Source organism: Mus caroli, chromosome 1, assembly GCF_900094665.2.
Source record: "Mus caroli chromosome 1, CAROLI_EIJ_v1.1, whole genome shotgun sequence".
In the NCBI taxonomy this organism is placed as follows: Eukaryota; Metazoa; Chordata; class Mammalia; order Rodentia; family Muridae; genus Mus; species Mus caroli.
In genome coordinates this window covers 79,605,613-79,626,166 of record NC_034570.1, presented here as the reverse complement: position 1 = coordinate 79,626,166, position 20,554 = coordinate 79,605,613, and the positions used below count along the sequence as shown (strand labels likewise).

At 49.6% G+C, this 20,554-nt stretch overlaps 1 protein-coding gene across 1 annotated transcript; it reads right to left on the bottom strand.

The window, feature by feature from the left end:
• Positions 1–11,926: 11,926 nt before the first annotated feature.
• Positions 11,927–14,814, bottom strand: LOC110298263 (intestinal-type alkaline phosphatase). Its single transcript, XM_021167402.1, has 11 exons — positions 14,748–14,814; positions 14,548–14,664; positions 14,315–14,430; positions 14,011–14,185; positions 13,760–13,932; positions 13,390–13,524; positions 13,236–13,308; positions 12,972–13,106; positions 12,707–12,898; positions 12,396–12,509; positions 11,927–12,309 (listed from the first exon to the last, which is right to left on the bottom strand). The coding sequence occupies exons 1-11, from the start codon at positions 14,812–14,814 to the stop codon at positions 11,927–11,929; spliced, it is 1,680 nt and encodes a 559-aa protein (XP_021023061.1).
• Between the last annotated feature and the right edge of the window lie 5,740 nt (positions 14,815–20,554).

Below are 20,554 nucleotides of genomic sequence, written 5' to 3'. Positions count from 1 at the left end.
GAGCCTTGGCCTCCAGACAAGTGGAGATGGAGGGTCCCTCTGGGTGGGACGCTCAGCCCTGTAACACAGCTGGGACACTGGAGAGACATTATGGCTCCCTCTGTTTTGGATGCCTCTGTTTCACCTCTCTGCTAACTACTGCTTCCTCCCTAGCCAGATCACCTTCCTCCATGTCTCCCACAGCCATGAAGGAAGTTCCTTCTAGAGCACAGTCCAGCCCTGTGGCCTGCTGATCTTTTACTTTTAGGGTAGTACAGGCACTTGCCAGCAGTGGAAATCCAGTTTGTTTGTTTTTTTTTTCTCAATGTTCCAGCCAGGCCTCAACTACCTCAGCTTCACCTTTGGGAAGGTGACTGGGGCCCCAGGTTCCATCCACATGGAGCCAGCCTTCATAGCATCTGGCCTTCCACAGTCTGGAGGGAGGGATATTATGTGAGCTAAGTGGTGGTAGGTAATTAGCTGAGGGACCCCAGACACAACCAGTGGTGGAAGGGATTCTGCCTGGGCTGCCCACTGGCACTGCTCAGTCGTGGGGGGGGCACGGTACCAGGTGAGAAGAGCACCGTGTTGGGCAGCCTGACGGTCCCTGCGTGTATAAGGAAGGAAGCCAATGGGCACTGCCTTTCCTCCCAGGTAGTTTTTTTTTTTTTCTTCCTTCAATGGCCCATCTCCACTTCACTATGGCAGTCTCTTACCAGTCCAGTGCTGACTGGTGTGCTCGGAGAATGTCTAACCAGTGTCTCCAGCTTCAGGTGATATTTAAAAAGTCCCAATTGTCTCAGCTTGGGCTACAATAGTGTGGTCCTGTGAGGGAGCAGGCTCTGAGAAGGAGCCCCTGGAGTGGCCAATCTAGGACGCCTGTCTTCCTCCTAGTCTATGGTGATCACAGAGGAGTCCCAGGTGTTGGGAAAGACTGCATTGGGCACACAGCCCAGCTCAGAACTGCTTGGCTGGGACATTTTCCTGACATGCGCCTTAGAGGTGAGTCCCACACAGGAATGGTTTCTAGACCTTCTCACCCGGGCTGGGTACAGGTTACCATGCCCCTTGGGAAGTTGGATCAAAGGACACTTGCCTTGACCTGTGAGATATTTTGGGGTCCTGATGTCCTCACCCTTCTAGCCTGGGTATAGGGAGAACTGAGGCTCCAGACCCAGCCTCTAAGTCACTACCAAGATTCCCCAGCTGACGTCCACTTCCTTCCACCACTGTGGACACAGCTCAGGAAGGCCTCAGGGCAGCAGGCTGGCTCTCCCCACTACAACTCGACCCTGCTGAGGACATCCGTGTGGTTCTGGGAGAAGATTTGACTCTCCTGAGCTAGAGACTGTTCCAGCAGGTCGTCTGAGCCCCAGTATCACCCACTTACTTCCCCACTGTTGTTGCAGGTAGATTCTTGGGAATATCTTCAACACAACCCAAAGACATGGACGTAGTAACAGGTCACCTGCTGGCTTCCGAGTCCTCTTGTACTCAGACGTCTAGACTCTTTCCATATGTGTTCTGTTAGGAAACCACATACTGCAGAGGCCATGGCTGTTCTCTGGCCACCTGAGCTGGGGATTGATTAGATATCCTGAGGTGGAGGGGCTCACGTAAGGCCAGCATAACACTGACACCCCTGCCTTAGGTTCTGTGGTGTTTGGGGGTGGGGTGGGGCATCCATGCAGTGCGAAGGCCCTTCCCAGCCATAATGACAGGAGTCTAGAAGCCCAGAAGGGTAGTGATAGGACTGGTTCCACTGAGCTCATCAGCACAGCAGGTCCACTCCAAACAGCACACTGGGATGGCAAACACAGTCTTCCACTAAGCATTTAATAGCAGGGAAATAAAAGAGCTGAAGGTGTTCTCACTGTGCCCCAGCTTACAGACATCTGCCTGTATGTCCATGCGTCCAGGGATGCTCTTCTACCCTGGCAACAGTTTCTGAAATCAGCTGCCTGGGATGAATCTGATTCCACCATCTATCTCTATGACTGGCCCTCAAGCCCAGGAGGTACTGCTGTGTGACCAGGGGGAGATAGCTACCTTCTCTGGGCTCCTAGCAGCATAGGAGTGAGGAGTGCCCCTAATACTAGCTCACTGCCACACATGACAGTAAACCCACACATGACCAGCCCCTCTTCCCTCTCCAGTGCAGCATCTATAGGACCCCACCTAGGTCTAGCCCCATCATGGCTGCCAGGTATGATCCACGAGTATAGCTCAATTCTGGGACCTCATGGCCAGGGATTCTGGGATACTTCTCAGCTTGGTGGGAGATATTCCTTTGAACAAGTAGGGGAGAATTTGAGGGTATCTGATGGGACATCCTGAGGATGAATGGATTTATCTCCAGCTTGGTGACGCTGAGAGTCATGTGACACCCTTAAGGGCCACTGTCTGGTGCCACTGAGGCCCAGGCTGCTCTAACCCATTCAGAGAGACCAGATTTAGGTCTCTATAACCCTGTGGTTGATCTACTGAGCTGATCCAGATGTCTAGCACCCCAGAGTGTGCTCCAGTGCCAAAGACCCTAGGTGTCATATGTTTTAAAAATTGCTTGGCCCTTATTGCAAATGTATTAGAAGTGAGGATCTTCCACTTAAAAGTTCCTCTGGGCTGGACCCTGGGGGTCTCAGTCTGGCCCTTTCTATTCCCCTGTCCCTATGCATACATATATATATAATCATACACACACATGCATACATAATACACCTAATCTTTTCTGTCTGTAGTGTATCACTCATATAAGAGACAGTTCCAGACCTGCAGAAGGGACAGCTCTTACAGGTGTTAAAGGGGTATGGCCTGTGCAGCTGTTGAGGTGTCCCGTCTCTCTTTCTCTCCCTTCTGACACCTCCCTAAGCTGGTTTTAGACACCCACTTTCCCTTACACCAGCACTGCGTAAAGACTGTGTGGGAGTGTGCATCTGTAATTCCAACATTGGGAAATAGAGGCCAGGCCATAAGAAGTTTGAGGTTATCCTTAGCCACACAGTAATATGGTTAAGGCCATCGCACATCCAAGGCCAACGTGGGCTACATGAGACCTTGCTTCAGACAAAAGAAGGGCCGGGGAGAATGTTTTCCCCAGCTGTCAGAACACTTGCTTCATGAATGTGAGGGCCTGAGTGTGAATCTCCGACCCATGTAGAAGCTGGGCACAGCGGCACACCTGGAGCCCCACTGATGGGAAGGTAGGCACAGAGGGCCAGTTAGTCAGAAGGCTGCAGGTCAGTCAGCCTGCCAAATGTGATAAAGTACCGGGCCAATGAGAGAAGCATCCCAACAAAAAATAGATTGTACTTGAGTGTGTTCTCTGACCTCCACTTATGTGCTGTGCACATGAGACAGAGAGAGAGAGAGACCCACAGAGAGAGACAGAGTCTGAGATAGAGACAGAAAGACATACCTATACACACAGAGAGACAGACAGGCAGAGACAGAGAGAAGTAGAGATAGACATATACAGAGAAAGAGAGATAGACTGAGAGAGGTAGAAATAAAGATAGAAAGACACAGAGAAAGGCAGACAGACAGACAGACAGACACAAAGAGAGGTAGAGATGGAAAGACATACACAGAGAAAGAGAGAGGCAGAGAGAGACAGAGACAGACACAGAGAGACAGAGAAAGACAAACAGACACAGCGAGACAGACAGACAGAGAGTGCACCAGCGGCTTCAGATTGTCTAGAGACAGAGCATAGGTCCCTGCCCACCCATTGTCCTTTAGAGCCACGCTGTGCCAGGGCAAGGCAGGACTGTGCCCAGACCTCACAGCCCAGTTCTCCTTCTCTTCCCTGTGGCCTCTGAACCAGGGAGAGATTTATTTGTACAGACAGGAACCAGTTCTCTCCCACCCCTTACAAGAGGAGAGTTTCTGTTTGAATGAGTACTTTCCCCGTTGTTCCTGGCTTCCATGGCAAAGGGCCACAGGCATTTCCATTACCTCCCAACCCACAGGGTCTACTGAAGGGGCTTCTTGTGAAACCAGGACGCTCTGGGCTTCGGAACCAGCAGCCTGCTGTTCAGGTTTAGGCCGCTGAACAGCAATTGATCTGCAGGGGGTGGTCCTTGGGAGAATTCATGGAGAAAAATCCACCCTTAATCATGCTATTTATAATTCCTTCATATGCTTCGAGGAGGACTCAGGACAATGAGGAGCTCAGCCCATCCTCCCCAGGGAGGTCCTTGCTTTATAAGCTCACTTGTCATTGTGTTTTGAAGCCCATGGATTTGTACGGCATGTAACTGACCGAGGGACCTTGGCAGCTTTACAGAGGAGCGCCGATCTCTGTCTTATCCGTCCGCCAGGCAGTCAACGGGCCCTGCCTTCAGTACCATCAAGGACTGGGGACTCTGTCTCCCTTTCCGGTTGAAAGAAAAGGCTGTCCTGACCCCACCTGGCCTTTCCTACAGTCCTCGTGATGAGCTGGAGCCCACACTCTGGGGTCCTTAACCCCCACCACCCAAACCATAATTTCTTCCTTTATCTAAGGCAAACCACAGACCCCTTCCCTCACGGGTGTTACCCCGTCTCTGCCAACCACCCTCCTCCTTTGTTCTAACTTATTCACGGGACATGAGTTGTGGCTCATTTGGAGCCTCTGGGATCGCCTCAGGTGACTCAGCTTTTGTTTCCGTGTAACCTACCTTTGGGCTGTCTTCCTGTATGCTCCGTGGGTTATAGCCCCCATACTCTACTGTCCATAGATAGCTGCTGGTGGTATAAAGGTGAGTGTGCCTCATTTTATCACAGACTCCCCAGCTCAAGTCACAGTGTGCAGCAGAATAAATCCACTCAGTGGATCACAGTGGATCCCCCTTCCTCCCCGCCCTCCCCACCGCTGTGATCGGTACAGGGTTCAAGGTGCCGAGAATGATGCATGGGGCATTGGGCTCAGTCCCACGTGGGCTAGAGTCCAGCATGAGCTCATCTTGTGGAACGTAAAGCAGGCGCCTGGCTTCCGCGACCTCAGCTGCTGCCTGGTTGCAGGAGCCTCTGGCAGCTGCTCACAGCTGATTCATTGGGCCGGCAGGCAGCTCAAATCCCCAAGCTGCTGTCACATGGAGCTGTAAAGGCGCATCTCTCCTTGTCTATACTTTGCATAAATAAGGGGAAAAAAATTCTCTCATCTTCCTTTGGGACCAAACAGTTGCAGGGGCTGCTGTCAGGGACTTGGGAGGTGATGTCTGAAAGTGGGGAAGGCTCTTTAGGGGACCATTTTCCTTTTACGTGAGGTGCTCTGGCCATGGTAAAGAGGGTCTGAGATGCCATGCTAGCCAGTGGGTGAGACTCTGTAAACAGGTAGTAAAAGGTGCCAGAATACCACATCAGGATCTGGTGGTCCTCTTCTTAAGGTCAGCTGGGGGTGTGTGTGTCTCACTACTAGGGCAGGGGAAGACCATTTCTTCCCTGAAGGGTAGGTAGTTCAGCAGGCTCCTCCCACTTTGGTCTCCCTGGCACTATGCCAATGCTCAGTGCTTGCAGGCTGACATCCCCAGTGGGCAAGGTTACATCAAGGGGAACTTCTAGCTGCTTGCAGGTGCTGCAGACTGGTGTGCACTGCTAGCAAACATGGAAGCTTGGATCAGTAGAAATAAGTAGGCCCTGGGGCCACCTTTGATCAGGGGTGTGATGGGAAACCCCACACAGCATCTGTAGGCCTCTGGAAGGTGGGAGGCTAGATTGTGAGGAGGCTTCCTCAAGGGGCCCAGAGCCTGTCATGCAAATGCTAATGCTAATGCTAGAGGCACCTGTTTCTAGGGCCTGTGTCAGATGCAACATTAGCGGCAAGGGCAAGAGGAGGGCACACCTGGCACCTGCCTGAATCTTCCCAAGTGGCTGAGGCAGCTGTGCCCATTCCCCACCCCCCAACCCACCCCCGGTTGTGGCACTTTCTAGGCCAGCTGTCAGTGCTTGAAGGGGCTCTGTGAGTAGGACCAGGAAGTGAGAGCTGTGGTGCCTTGTGACCCTGACTGGGGCAGATCTGTGTCTGGGGCAAAATGATCACCATCATAGGGAGTTATCTGGCCCTTTGGGGATTTGGCTAGAGGGCTCCGGGTGCTCCTGAGTGCCTGCTATGTACTACAGTATCTTCAGGTATGCTTTTGTGCTATGCTTTGCCACAGCCCTGTACAGTGGACAACCTGTGGCAGGAATAGTCAGTCTTCATAAGTAATGCCAAACTTCAGCGCTGGGATGTGGCTCAGTCAGGGGAATGTTTGACTAGGGCTCATAAGGCTCTAGGTTTGCTCCCCAGTACTGCATAAACCCAGCATGGTACTACATGCTTGTAATCTCAGCACTTGAGAAATGGAGGCCGGAGGTTCAAGAGTTCAAGGCCAGTCTGAACTGTGAGACTCTGTCTAAAAACAACCAAGCCAAGCCAAGCCAAGCCAAACAAAAAAAAAAAAATGTGGTCTGGAAGATAGCTCAGTCAATAAATTGCTTACTTTGCAAGCAGGAAGACCCAGTTTTGATTCCCAGAGCCCATGTGGAAAAGTCAGATGCATTGGTATACACATATAAGGCCAGCTACATGGGTACACGCAGGAGGTGGAGCCAGGAGGATCCCTGGGGTCACTGGTGACCAATCTAGTTCACTTGATGAGCTACAGATTCAGTAGAAGACTCTGTCTTTCAAAATATAAAAATAAAAATCATCAATAACACAAACAAAAACCAAACCCTCAAAAGTGAATGACTCCTGAGAAAATGTCTAAAAGACCTTTCTGATCTCGATATGCAAGCGCACATACTTCATACAGAAGTGCACCACAGGAGTATTCATGTGAGTGCACACACACACATACATGCATACACACATACACACACACACTCACTGAGTTCCATACTGGCATCTCCACCCTTGGGCACCCACCTAATACAAGTCACAGGGGTCCCAGAGGAAGAAGGTGCCTCAAACCATGGCTGACCCAGCAGCTCTTTCCACCACCCGTCCACTCACTTTCTGTGAATTTCAGTGTATTCAAGTTTAGTGTGTCTACCTAGGTGGACTAACGGATTCTATCATCCAACTTTCACCAAACCAATCCTCCAGGGTGGCCAAGTGGCTTACAAGATTCCTGCCAAGAACTGCAAACAATCCTGGTGAGCCAAAGAGAGAAGCGGCCGGCTGATGACACCCAAGCCTGCTCATCACCCCTGTGTCCCAGCTGTGAGAAGGGTTCGGGATGATGGCAGACATTATAAAACCGTATGAGGGCTGGCAAAATGTCTCCACAGCAAAAGGTGCTTGCTTCCTAAACTCTAGGTGACCTGAGTTTAATCCCCCAGAGCCACATGGTAAAAGGAGAGAACTCAACTCCCTAAAAGTTGTCCTCTCACCTACACACACACACACACACACACACACACACACACACACACATACACACACACACACACACCGTTTTTAAGGCACACTCTCTCCCATCCTTTCTAGTACAACCTTAGCCGTAGGTACCTTGAGATATTCATCAACAACAGCATAAAATCCTCATGGTTCACCAGACATTTAAAAACAGCCTTCCGAACATGAAGACAAACCCCTGTATTTCTTTTTCCCTGACGATGTTTAGAGCTATGTGTTTCTCAGCCCAGTACTTTTGATATTTCCCTAAGCAATGATAAATATTTGGAAAGCTCTTGTAAAGTTTCTTACATAATAGCATAAGACAAAAAGGAAAAAAAAAAAAAGAAAAGTAAAGAAGAAGAAAAAAAACCCACCACCTAGCGCCAGGCAAACAATTTTTCTTTCCGCTGCAGTAAAAATGGCAGAAACAATGAACAGTAAATGATCTGTCGACAAACCGAAAGGCATATCTTTGTCAGCAAATACTCCTGAAAGATGGGGGGGGGTACTGTTGTTGATTGGAAGAAATGAGTATTAGAGGAAATTACCAAGTGTGGGAGGTTTGCTATACAGTTGACTGAGAGGACAGATGTTTCTCAGCTTAAGGTATCTGCTGGATTCTCTTCTAATCACGAAATGTACAAACCACTTTTTTTTTCTTTTTTCTTATTTTTGGTGTGTGAGCCACTAAAGGCAAGATACAGCAGAGAAGATATACTGCCCGCAGTAAATGCCTTTGTCGAATAAAAGCAGTGGCCTATGGGGAACATGGTAGAAGTTATACTGATGGAAGAACTAGATGGAGAGGATTTTTAAAAAGGATTCTGGGTAACAGTCAGAGCTCAGTGCCTTCCAAAGTCACCCACTCCACTCTTCAGTCCATAGTTAAACTAGCACTCTAGGCAGAAGCCTGGGCACACATCGATGTGGGAGGTGTGGGGTAAGTTTATAAAAACAAGATTGTCCTATGAGAGCAGAATCTTTGTGACTCTTGATAATGTGGTTGGGCATGGTCTCAAAAGCTTTCTAGACCGGAGAGAATGAGTCAGGAATAATTGTGGCAAAATTCTAGAAGGAGATGTTCCGAGGCTTCCCCACTCCATCCCTGACACATCATCCTGACAAGTTCTCAGTGCGCTGCCCTAGCTAATCTGGAACTCCTGAGCTCAAGAAACCCTCCTACCTCTGCCTCCTGGATACTTCCTTCCTCTCTCTCCGTCCCCCTCCCCTCCCCTCCCCCTCCCATCTCCCCTCCCCCTACTCTTTCTTCTCCCTCTCTCCCTCCTCTGCCTTCTCTTTCCTTCCTCTCCTCTTCCTCCTCCTTTTTTTTTTTTTTTAAGACAGTATCTCACTATATACTCCAGGCTGGTTTATGTAGCCCAAGCTGGTCTTGAACCTGTGGCTATCCTCTTGCCTCAGCTTCCTAAGTGCTAGCAATTCCAAGGCTATACCATCATGCCTGGCTCTCACTTAAAATTTGTGTGCCAACATTATTAAGGCAACAAAGGTTGTCTGGTTAGGGACTTGGTAAAAAGCTTGAAAATAATGAATGCACTTTCCCTGATCACACCCCTTTAGTAAAGATGTCCCTTTAACAAAAAAAGTAATAAGGACACTGTCTTTGAATACTGAGTAATGTCTTGTGGCAGAAAAAGGAGAGATGACAACAGGTTTGAACAGGATTTTCTTTGCATGTGTGCAGGTGCATGTGAGAGCACTCACAGTGACCAGAAGAGCATTAGATGGCCTTTAGTGTTTCTCTGCATTATTCCTCTGAGACAGACTGTTTCTGAGCCTGGAATTCATAGATATCAAGCTCTGGTGATCCTTTGGGCTTCATTCTCCTTAGTGCTGAGATTGTCTGGCTTGTTATAGTAGTACTGGATCTGAACTCTGGCCCTCACATTTGAGCATCAAAATGCTCTCACCACTAGTGATCAGTCGAGTTCCTGAAAAGGCTTCTCACAAAGACTTGATTCTGTAGCCAAAGATGCATTTTTAGAAATTAAATTACTGTGTGTGTGTGTGTGTGTGTGTGTGTGTGTGTGCACGCATGTGTGCCCCTGCATGCCATGGATTTCTTTTGGAGATCAGAAGACAATGCTGTAGAGCTGGGTCTCTCCTTTTACGTCTACGCAGATTCTGGAGGTCACACTAGCATTGGTGGGCAGAAAGCAAGCGCTGCCATTCTCTGCTGAGCCATCTTGTTGGTGTCCCAGCAGTGTGTGGCCAATAAAACCCTCACCCCACACCTTGAAGCTTGGAAGTAGAGACGACCTAATCTGCCTTTCAAAATTCAAGTATAATCTACATATACCGTAAAATCTTCCCCCTTCACGCACACCACTTAGTACTTTTCAGAACATTCGCAAAGTTGAACATCTACTAACCAACATCTACTAACTGCTAACCAATCTACTAACCAACATCTACTAACTGCTAACCAATCTACTAACCAACATCTACTAACTACTAACCAATCTACTAACCAACATCTAATCCCAGAACAAGCTGGTTCTTTAAGCTGCAAATTTTTAAAATGAAGAGGTCCTTGGGTTTTGAACAAATTTATAAAACATAAATGTGTAATGCTGCTCCATTGTGTTGCAAGAGCAACTAATTGACACCCAGGAAGACAGAAATATATCAGCTGGAGCCAAACAAAAGCCTCGCATAATTGGTGGATAGAATTTAAAAACCAGTATGATGGTTCTGGAAGCTCTGTTAACGATGCCTTCTTCCATTCAGCTCCCATATTTTCTCGACAGCCACTAAAATCCGGAATTGAAATAAACTACTCGGAGAGCCAAGACTTCGAATTGATGTTTCACAGTGTTAAATCAAGATTTTAGCAAATAAGGAAACATATTCAATCTTCCTAATATTACTAGTGGGAGCAAAGTGTGTTTTTGTGCCTTCATAAATGTACAGATAAATTTGTAGTGTTGCAAAACTTACTGAGAAACACAGCTTAATTTACGTAATTCCTTCAAATGTCCTCATTGGGCAGGTTAGACAGGGGCCGAGAACTATACCGGGGTGATGCTCCACCAAGTTCCCAATGCAAGTCAGAGATGGTTAGGGTCTGCATCTCCCCTCCGGCTGACCAGCTCCTATATCTAACACCCATTCCCACCCCTGAAGAAAAAAAAAAAACAGGAAAAAAAGGGAAAAGATTGCATATTTCCTGCAACAGCCAAAGTACTGCGTTCTGAATTCTTATTCAAAGGCTTGTGGCCGCACCGCCATGGATTTTAAAGTTCTTCCTCTCCTCCCACAGCTCCTTGCAGCTCAAGCTTTGCACCCTCTGTCCCAGCCACCCTCTCTGACCCAGTCGTTGCAACCTCCCCAGCTGATCACTAGCCTGGGGCCTTTGCACTGCTGTGTGGTGTTGCTCAGGCCTTCACCTCGTTCAGGATTCTTGCTCAGCTGGCTGTCTCTCTCCAACTGAGCTCCACCATTACCCACCCCTCCCCATCTGAACTCAGTGCTCCAGACACTTCAGGCTTTCCTCCTGCAAAGGTCCTACTAAGATGCCAGGAGTGTGGCTCACACTTAAAATCCCAGCATCTGGGAGACTGCAGCAAGTGGACTGCCATAATTTCGAGGCCAGCTTGGGCTACAGAGTCATTGGAGAGGAGGGGAAGGAGAAGAGGGAAGAGGAGAGGGGAGGGGAGGAAATGATATGGGGCTGTGGATCAGTGGCAGAGCACGTTCCTAGTAGGCACTAGGCTCTGGTTTTGAGCCGAAGAAAAAGAAAATGACTATTGCCATTGTATTGCATACATTCTTTATTATTGACTCTCCCCTGGGGAATGCAGACCTGGGAAGTTAGGGACTTTTCTCAGTTCAGAAATTTAGGTGCAGCCTGAGATGACCTGAGGGTGGGGTGGGATTACAGCTCCTTGAATCTCCTAGCTGGGCAATAGACATGAAAGGGCTGAACGATTTCAGAATCTTCGATCTGTGGGTTGGTATGGCTGGGCCCATGATGGGTTCTGAATGTGGAGCTGGCCCAGAGACATCGAGGAAGAACTATGTCAAAGGCTGGCTAGGGGTACCCAGCACCGCAGCCTTGCCACCTGCTAGCAGATTAGACTGAGGAGTAGTGGGAAGACAGCCTCTCTCTGTGTTCTCTTGTGCCTTAGTCCTGGGTACAGAGCCTGTAAGGATGGATTCAAGCTCAGAGAGAGTGCCAATGGGTAGGTGCATGTTTGGTCCTCCACAAATTTTTGCTGGGATCCTATCTTTTGCTAGGGGCTGATGGATGAGGGCAAAAGGAGAGTCCGGATTGCCCTGGGAGGGTCAAGGCCATGGTGGTCATGCTGCCTGGGCAGAAGTAACTCTGTGAGGTCTGAGGCTGGCTGCTAGCTCAGAGGTGATTGCCCTTTGTGAGTGCCTGGGTAGGAACCGGGAAGCTGCAATGCAAGGTAGGGCTAGACATGAGGCCAGTAGCAGAAAGACAGAGAGAGAGGATCCTGGGGTAGAGCCCGCACCCAGAATGCAGGGAGCACTGAGGTCAGGGAAGGGAAGGACCAGGTGAGGGCGTGGGACCTGGTGGGTGGAGCCTAGATGTGCTGGAGTTTAGGACTCCGCAGGAGCCCCTAGTAGTAGCATCAGTGTTCCGGTTAGCAGCGCCAGAGCCAGCGGGGCGGTGGCTGGGCCCAGGCTTCTGGCGCTGTTATGGACTGGGGTGGTGGTGGTGGTGGTGGTGGTGGTGGTGGTGGTGGTGGTGGTCTGGCGGGTTGTCGTAGTGGTCTGGCTTTCATCTGCAGGGGGCGCCAAGCCGCAGTCGGTGTAGGGCTCCAGGCAGCCTGCGAAGGCCATGACGTGTGCGATGTAGTTCTGCTCCTGCACTCCGTGCAGCAAGTGTGCCTGCGGGCCACGCGCGAATATCGCCACGTCCTCCCCGCCGTGGGTCTCCGACTTCACCGGCACAGCAGCCTGCTGCCGGTACGATGAGCCACCTGGAGGGACAAGATGTTAAGGGAGATGATCTCTGATCTGAGTCACCTCTGCCCGACCTTCAGGCAAGCCACCCCACCGCACTCACTGCTTTCAGCGGCGGTGACGTTGGGTCTTTCCCCTGTACCGACATAGCCTGGGCCGTTGCCATACAGGATGGAGGTGTAGGGCTTGCCGTCCAGAGCATTGAGGGGAGCCAGCCCTGCATGGGGGAAGAGAGACACGTTTTCCTGCCAAGGAATGATGCTTAGACGAGCCCCCGCCTTTTGCCTGGCCAGTGGTTCAGTCGTTGCTAGATCCCCACAAGGCAGGTGCCCTTTCTGTCCATTTTACAGACAGAGAAAACGATGGAAGTAGTTCTGTACGTAATTGACAGCCTGCCACTGTTCCCGAACCTACCGAAGATGGAGGTCCCTCGAAGTGTGTAGCCACCAAAAGAGAAGACATGGGAGTGGTCAGCAGTGACTATGGTCAGTGTGTCCCGTTCACTAGTGAGCTGGCTGGCCCTCTCAATGGCTAAGTCGAACATCACAGCCTCAGTCAGCGCCAGATAAGCTGTGCCCAGATGGTGACCACGGTCGATTCGGCCCCCTGCAGGAAGCCAGTGAGCTTGAGCCTGTCCCTGTCCATCGTCCCCTCTTTCCATGGGAGCTTGGAGACTCACCCTCTACAAAGAGGTAGAAGCCTTTGGGGTTCCTGCTTAGCACTTTCACGGCCGCCTCTGTCATATCCTTCAGAGATGGGTCCATCAGGGGGTCTCGTTGGATATCAAATTTTGTGTCGACAGGCTCAAAGAGGCCTGAGGGACAAAACCAAAATATATACTGGTGACCACCAAGCTTGGCAGTGGGGTCATGGTACATATATACACAGAGGCTCAGTGGTTGCCATGTGAGGTGTACCAGTACAGGAAGTGTGGGGCCATTACCCATGAGGTATGTCACTGACGGATCCTGGGCCTTCTGAATGAGTTGTTCACGATTCCAAACATACTGGGATCCCTAGAGGGACATAAGCAACTGGTAAGGTCCAAAGCCCTTCCCTGGTCTCCACTGTACCACTAATATTCTGCAGCCTGTCACCTGGCGCTTTGACAGCCATTCCTGCACCAGATTCCTGCCATCCAGACGGGTTCCAGTCTCATTAGCATCATCTGGATACTCAGGGTCTGGGGTTCCAGCAGGAAACATGTATTTTCGGCCCCCACCAAGGATCACCTGTGGTCAGAGAGGATGAAGGAAGGTGAACTTTAGGTTGTCTTCTGCCTCCTTTTCCTGCCAGTCCCTAGCTCCTCACCAGGTATGTGGGAACTGAACTACCCAGCCCTCAAAGACCCCAGAAGATCCAGGGAGTTCAGTCTACAGGTTGCCTGGGACCACCCCTCCCCCTCCTTCCTCCTCCTTCTCCTCCTCCCCCTCCCCTTTCCCCTCTCCCTTACCCTTTATTCCTTACATTAATGTCCATGTTGGAGATGAGTTGTGTAGCAATGTCCTTGCAACCTTCCCGCAGCGCCGAGGCAGGCATGTCAGCATCCCCATACCAATTGCGGTTCACCGTGTGAACATATGTGCCCGAGGGAGAGGCGTGCTGCACTCTGGTGGTGGTCACCACGCCTACGGATTTTCCTGAAGACAGCAAAGGTCAGGGTGAGACATCCAGTCCCCGAGGCTTACCCCCCATCGCTGAGCCTGGCTCCAACTCACCTGCTTTCTTGGCACGGTACATCACTGAGAAGACCTCATTGCCAAATGTGGTGTTGCACTGGTCGAATCTCGCAGCTGCACTCACGCCGATGGTCTTGTAGTTGGTCTTGACCCCACACAGGTAGGCGGTGGCCGTGCTTGCGCTGTCTGGAACCTGTCTGTCCACACTGTATGTCTGGGGACAGAGACACCCCTAACTGGGCTCAAAGCAGACATTTATTTCTTCACCCAAGCCTCTCTGCCTCCCTTGCCCTGGATCCCCATCAGTCTCTTCCTCACATTTCAGATGTGGCTAAGAACTCACCTTGGACAGAGCCATATATGGGAAGCGGTCCATGGCTAGGGGTGTCTCAGGTCCTAGATTACCTTCCAACTGTCCCTTTAGGATCCTGGTGGCTGTCACTGTGGGTACCCCCATCCCTGAAGGAGCAGAACCTCGTCAGGACTGAACTCTGCGGCCTTTCCGTACCCACCAGTGGCCCTAGGTACTTGGAGTACAAGGGCCGCAGGGTGGCCAGGCCTCGCTCACACACTCACCGTCTCCCAGGAAGATGATGAGGTTCTTAGCTGATGTCTGAATGGGCTGCAGCTTCTTGGCAGCATCCAGGGCCTCGGCTGCCTTCTTGTTCCAGAAGGCCGGGTTCTCCTCCTCCACTGGCCAAGGGAATAGCAGAGGAAGGGTCAGCATGAAGGGCCATGGATGGGAATGGGGTGTTTATCGGAAGGAGCCTCATTACCTGGAATGACACTAAGGGACAGCTGTAGCCTGAGGCCCAGCAGCAGCAGCACCCAGGTGCCCTGCATGGCTGGGGCTGGTGGCGGGACAGCAGCAGACAAGGAGATGAGACACCAGGGATCAACTAAAGCACAGAGTGCCTGGACTTAAATAGGGGGAGACTTTGTTCCTAACTGCACAACCCCACGCCCCTCCCATGGATCAAAGTGGCCATCCTGGCCCCACCCCATCCCCGTGAACTGAACTGAACTCCTGCTTGTTAGAGAAAAATGGCAGGGTGTGTCTAACCCAGCCTGGGCTGGGGGTCCTGACGAGTAGGCTCTGTGTGAGCACTCGGTGTCTTCCCCGGGTAGGGAGGGGGGTTATGCAGTCTGCAGTACCCACTTCTTGCTCACAATGTCCTGTACATCACTCTTGCTCCTGAGAGCTGTGGGGGCCAATAGGCTCATTCTGGGTGCTGGAGGTAGGCCTGGAAGAACACAGCTTAGATGAAGGGCCTTTGTTTGGCTTGCTGATACCTGGAGCCAAATGACAAAGGAAGCAAGGCACACTGAATGTCCTGATGTCTGCTTGGCCTGGGCAAGTACTTGGGACGCTTTCTCTTCACTGTCTGTCTCAGATGGGGTTGCAGGCAGAGCTCTATCTTCTATGATGAGACAAACATCGCACAGCAGCCTCCAACAAGAGCAACCATGTGCTGTGGCTTGAATATGGATGGAGCCTGTCCCCGAGGTGCACCAGTTGCAGGCTTGGTCCCTGGTGTGATGATGATGTTGGGAGGTGATGGAAGGGAGAGGTGACTAGGTCCTTTGAGGCTGTTTTCTTAGAAGGGGTTATGGTATTTTTCATGAGATCCTACTTAGTCCCCCCTACTAGAGGGGGTTATGATGACCAATCAAGACAGGCCTCTCCTTCATTTCTGGCTCCCTTAGGATCGTTCTCTCTGTCTCCTCATGATGCTATTCACCATGTGATGTCGTGAAGAGGACCCTTAGGAGATTCAAGCACATATAAGAGCCGGGGCATTGGACTTCCAAACCCACTTAAAGAAACCTTCGTTTTAAACATAGTCCTCACCATCCTTTGCCATTGAAAATGAAATTATATCCTGAGTGTCCTAGGGTGGATAAATGGATCAACAAACAAGAAATGGGTGGTGGCACATGCCTTTAATCCCAGTACTTGGGAGGCAGAGACGGGCGGATTTCTGAGTTCGAGGCCAGCCTGGTCTACAAAGTGAGTTCCAGGACAGCCAGGGCTATACAGAAAAACCCTGTCTTGAAAAACAAAAACAAATAAATGGAAGGGAATCTGCCAAGTGTAATTATAGAACTCAGGAGTTGGAGGCAGGAGGATTGGGCAAAGGCAGCCATGGCCACACTGTGAGTTAAAAGCTATCCCAACACTCAGGAGAAAGAGGCAGGAGGATCTCTATGGGTTTGAGACCACCCTTGTCTATGTATTGAGTTCCAGGTCAGATAGGGTCACATAGTGAGATCTCGCCTCAAAAATAAATAAATAAATAAATAAATACGATTTAAAAAGCCATCATGAGATAAGAGAGATGGAGGGAGGCAGGACTACAGATCAGTAGCAGAATGCTTGCCTAGCATACATAAGGACCCTGGGTTCAAGATCCAGAACTATGAGCAAAAACACCAGGTCCACCACCACCAAAACAGCCTCAAACCAAACTCAGACAAACCAAAGTCAAAGCCAAGGGGATCCTGACCCACACTGCAGTGGGGCTGAGCCATGAGGAGCTTGTGCTAAGTGCAACCAGCCCATCACAAAGGCACAAGCCCCGCCTCCTCGTCCTTTTCCCTCATGCCACCAAGAGACATAACATTTTCTACATACATAAGAATGAGGAGGTGCAGAAGGGATGGCTCAGAGGTTAAGGGCATCCGCTGTTCCTGCACAAGATCCAGGTTCTGTCCTCAGTTCCCACATCACGTCGCTCACAGCTGCCTGTAACTGTAGCTCCCAGGAATCTGATGGCTTCTTGGACACATGTACTCACGAATGCACTCACACATACATACATACATGTAGTTAAAAATATAATAAGGGGGGGCTGGTGAGATGGCTCAGTGGGTAAGAGCACCCGACTGCTCTTCCGAAGGTCCAGAGTTCAAATCACAGCAACCACATGGTGGCTCACAACCACCCGAAATGAGATCTGATGCCCTCTTCTGGTGTGTCTGAAGACAGCTACAGTGTACTTACATATAGTAAATAAATAAATCTTTAAAAAAATATATAATAAGGGGCTGGGGAGATGACTAGGTGGTTAAAAGCACTGGCTGCTCTTCCAGGGGACCCCGATTCAATTTATAGCACACATGGTAGCTCACAAATATCTGTTACTCCAGTTCCAGGGGAATCGGATACTCTCATCTAGCCCCTGAAGGGGACACACACACACACACACACACACACACACACACACTGCACAGACCTAACCCACACCTAAACACCCGTACATACAAAATAAAAATGGCTGGGTGGTGTAAGGAAAATCTTTTAAAACAAAGTATAAAAAGTTTCTGTTTAATGAAGTCCATGACAGCAAACAAGAAAAAGCAAAGACGAAGGCTCCATAGCCAGGGGCCGGGGGATGGGAGAGGTGGGGAGATTTTCTCTAATGGGTTCAGTGTCTCAGCGCCTCGGGACGTCTGGCCATGTGCTGCCCAGACACATGAGATCCCTAACACTGCATTTGTAGGACAGACCTCTAGTGGAGCCTCCCTGCCTCCCACCTGAGATCTAACCACTCCCTCTACTTCCTGTGTTCGCATGCTGTGCTAGGTAAATGAATTTCTTCAAGTTTATCAATAAATGATTTTATGGCCATATGATAATTATGGGAACAATGATAATTCAATCTATGGTACAACATTGAATGAGGAAATCAGAGTAATTAGGGTTTTCGTGTCCTTAAATATTTCTCTGTGCTGGGAGGGGAAAAGTCTTGTCTAAAGTTCAGGGGTGATTGGGTTCAGGGCTACTGGGCAACCTCTTAATCAATTAATTAAAGAAAGAAAGAAAAAAAACACCCAACCAAGTTGTAGGCTGAAGGTTTGTGACGCTGCAGCGAGTGCTGTCAGAAAGGCTGACCTCCGACACACAATTTCCTTTCAATTATTTAGCTTCTTCCTCCCCTTAATTCCTTTCTATCATCATCACCATCGTCATTGCCATCATCATCACCATCATCTGTGTGTGTGCATGTGCGCACTCATGCCATGTGGGGGGCAGAGGACAACTTTGTGGAGTCAGTTCTCTCCTGCTACCTTTATATAGGCTCCAGGTGCTGGCCGCAGCTTGTGTGGCCACACCTTTACCTGCTGAGTCACCTTGCTGTCTCTATTCCCCCTTTGACATGGTAATGGTGGCATAATTGTAGATTCCTATTTATAGTTGTAAGGAATACATGAGCGGACTACCAGGGGCTGGGGGAAAGTGTGGGGAACTTGTCCTTAGCACTGTGGTCCCTCCCACTCCTGGCTTTACATAAGTGAATTTGTGTGGGGATGTAATATTCTGCTCAGCCCCTCTTCCTTCCTTTATTTTAAAATATTCATATTCATTTTTAGTTATGTGTATCTGTGTGTAGGTGTGCACATGTAGGGTCAAAGGAGGATGCAGGATCCCTCTGAGTGTTTATACACATGATGGTGAAGTCACCTGAACTGGGTGCTGGGAACCCAGCTTGGGTTTTCTACCACCCAGCCTTCTCTCAAGGCCCTCCCCCTGCCTTTCTTTCTTCTTTTCCTCCTTCTTTCATGGGACATACCATGATGGAGCCCTTGGGATCTTGCCTCAGCCTCCTGAGTACTGGGATTACTTACAGCTGGGTTCCACCACGCCCAGCTTCTGTTGCGCCTCATTACCTGAGTGGGTTTGTGTCATTACCATGGTCTTGCACATCTCTAAACCCACAGATCTGTCTAAAGCCTCTCACTGGCCTCCCCTACCCCTTTCCTCCCTCCTTAACCCCGAACCCAGTTCTGTTCTAAAATGTTGCCATTCCTTAGACATTGTGTCAATGGAATGAAATCCTTGGTTATCATTTGAATTCGGGATTTTCTTTTCGCTGGATGTACCTCTTGGAGTACCAGTCAGAGACTCTTCTGCGTGGCTGAGTGGTATGACACAGGATGAATGGAGGGAGGACCTGCCACTTTCAGGTTTAAAGTCTATCTGTTCTTTTCAACCTTTCTGGGAGACTAGAGGTGATTTGGTAAATAGCCGTGTCATCACTTTCCCATTGCCTGCCTGAGCATCTTGAGCTATTGCCTGCCTGAGCATCTCTACCTCGAGTGCAGTAACTGAGCTCCTTGACTTTAGTGGGAAACGTGTTTTCTGATAGCTCGACCAGCATCATAGTGTTGGCCCTGGATGGGAAAACTTCTCTAACACAAATCACAAAAACCATGACAAGGGTGCACTGACAGGGGTGATGATGGGATGGACTCCCTCTGTAAATGTCCAAATAGCCCATCAAGGGATGGAAACACACCAGCCGAGTCTGACTGTATTCACTGGAATATGGGCCACTCAGGAGCACACATCAGTTATGAACCACAGAAGCAGACTGGAGATAGAGAACCATATTTCCCCAATTGTACCGTCTGTTCTAGTCTACGAGTTACGGAGCCCAATACTTTTGCTAGCATTTGTTTATTATTTCTTTTTCTTTTCTTTTCTTTTTTTTTTTTTTTTTTTTTTTTTTTTTTTTTTTGGCTAATTGAGACAGGTTCCTGTAGCTTTGGCTGGCACTGTGCCTTACTTTATTTATATTTATTTTTACCTTTATTTTTTGTGGTGCTGAGGAGCACACGTAGGGCCTTTGTGCATCCTGAGTGTCAGCCAGGGAGTCACACTTAATAACTGAGCTATAAGGTCACAGGAAGGACTACCTTCTTACAAAGCAGGTTTGTTTGTTTTCTTCTTTTTCCTTTGAGACATGGTCTCATTGTGTAGATCAGGCTGGCCTTGAACTTGCAGAGACCTGCCTGCCTCTGTCTCTTAGTGTGTGTCACCATACCTGACACCATTTCTTTTCCTTTTGAATTTGGACACGCAGTGCTTCGGAAGCGGAGTGTCTCGGGACCTGATGTCATTCTCATGGCTGTCACTAGCAGAAACAGCTCAGAGGCAGAGGCTCAGTTTGGCTCCAGTCTTAAGGGGACACAATCCACTGTGGCGGGAAGGTGTCTTGGAAGTTTGTTTTGGCAGGAGTGTGTGGTGGAGCCTCTTCTCATTATGGCAGGTCAGGAAGCAGAGAAAGGACCTGCATTAGGCCTGGACTGTAAGCCTCAAGTCTCACCGCATGGCCTAGATCCACTCCTTAGGCCCTAAGTTTCAAATGTTCCACACTGTCCCTAAACAACATCATTAGAGGAGGACTAGGCGTTCAAACACAAGTTCAGAACTTACTGACATAGCATAAAAATCCGCCTTCCTACAGTCAGTGCCCCCCCCCACCTCAAACAAACTGGGGGGGGGGGTGGCACTGGAGATATAGCTCAGTTGGTAGAGTACTTTCCCAGCATGCAGGAGCCCTGGGTTTAACCCCAAACACCACATATACTCTAGTGTATGTGCACACCTGTGATCTCAGCACACAGGAAGCACAGACAGAAAGATCAGTTCCAGGTCATCCTTGGTTGGCTACATTGGGAGTTTGATACCAGCCTGGGATACAGAAGACCCTGTTGGAAATAAAACAGACAGGTAGGAAGGAAGGAGGAAGGAAGGAAGGAAGGAAGGAAGGAAGGAAGGAAGGAAGGAAGGAAGGAA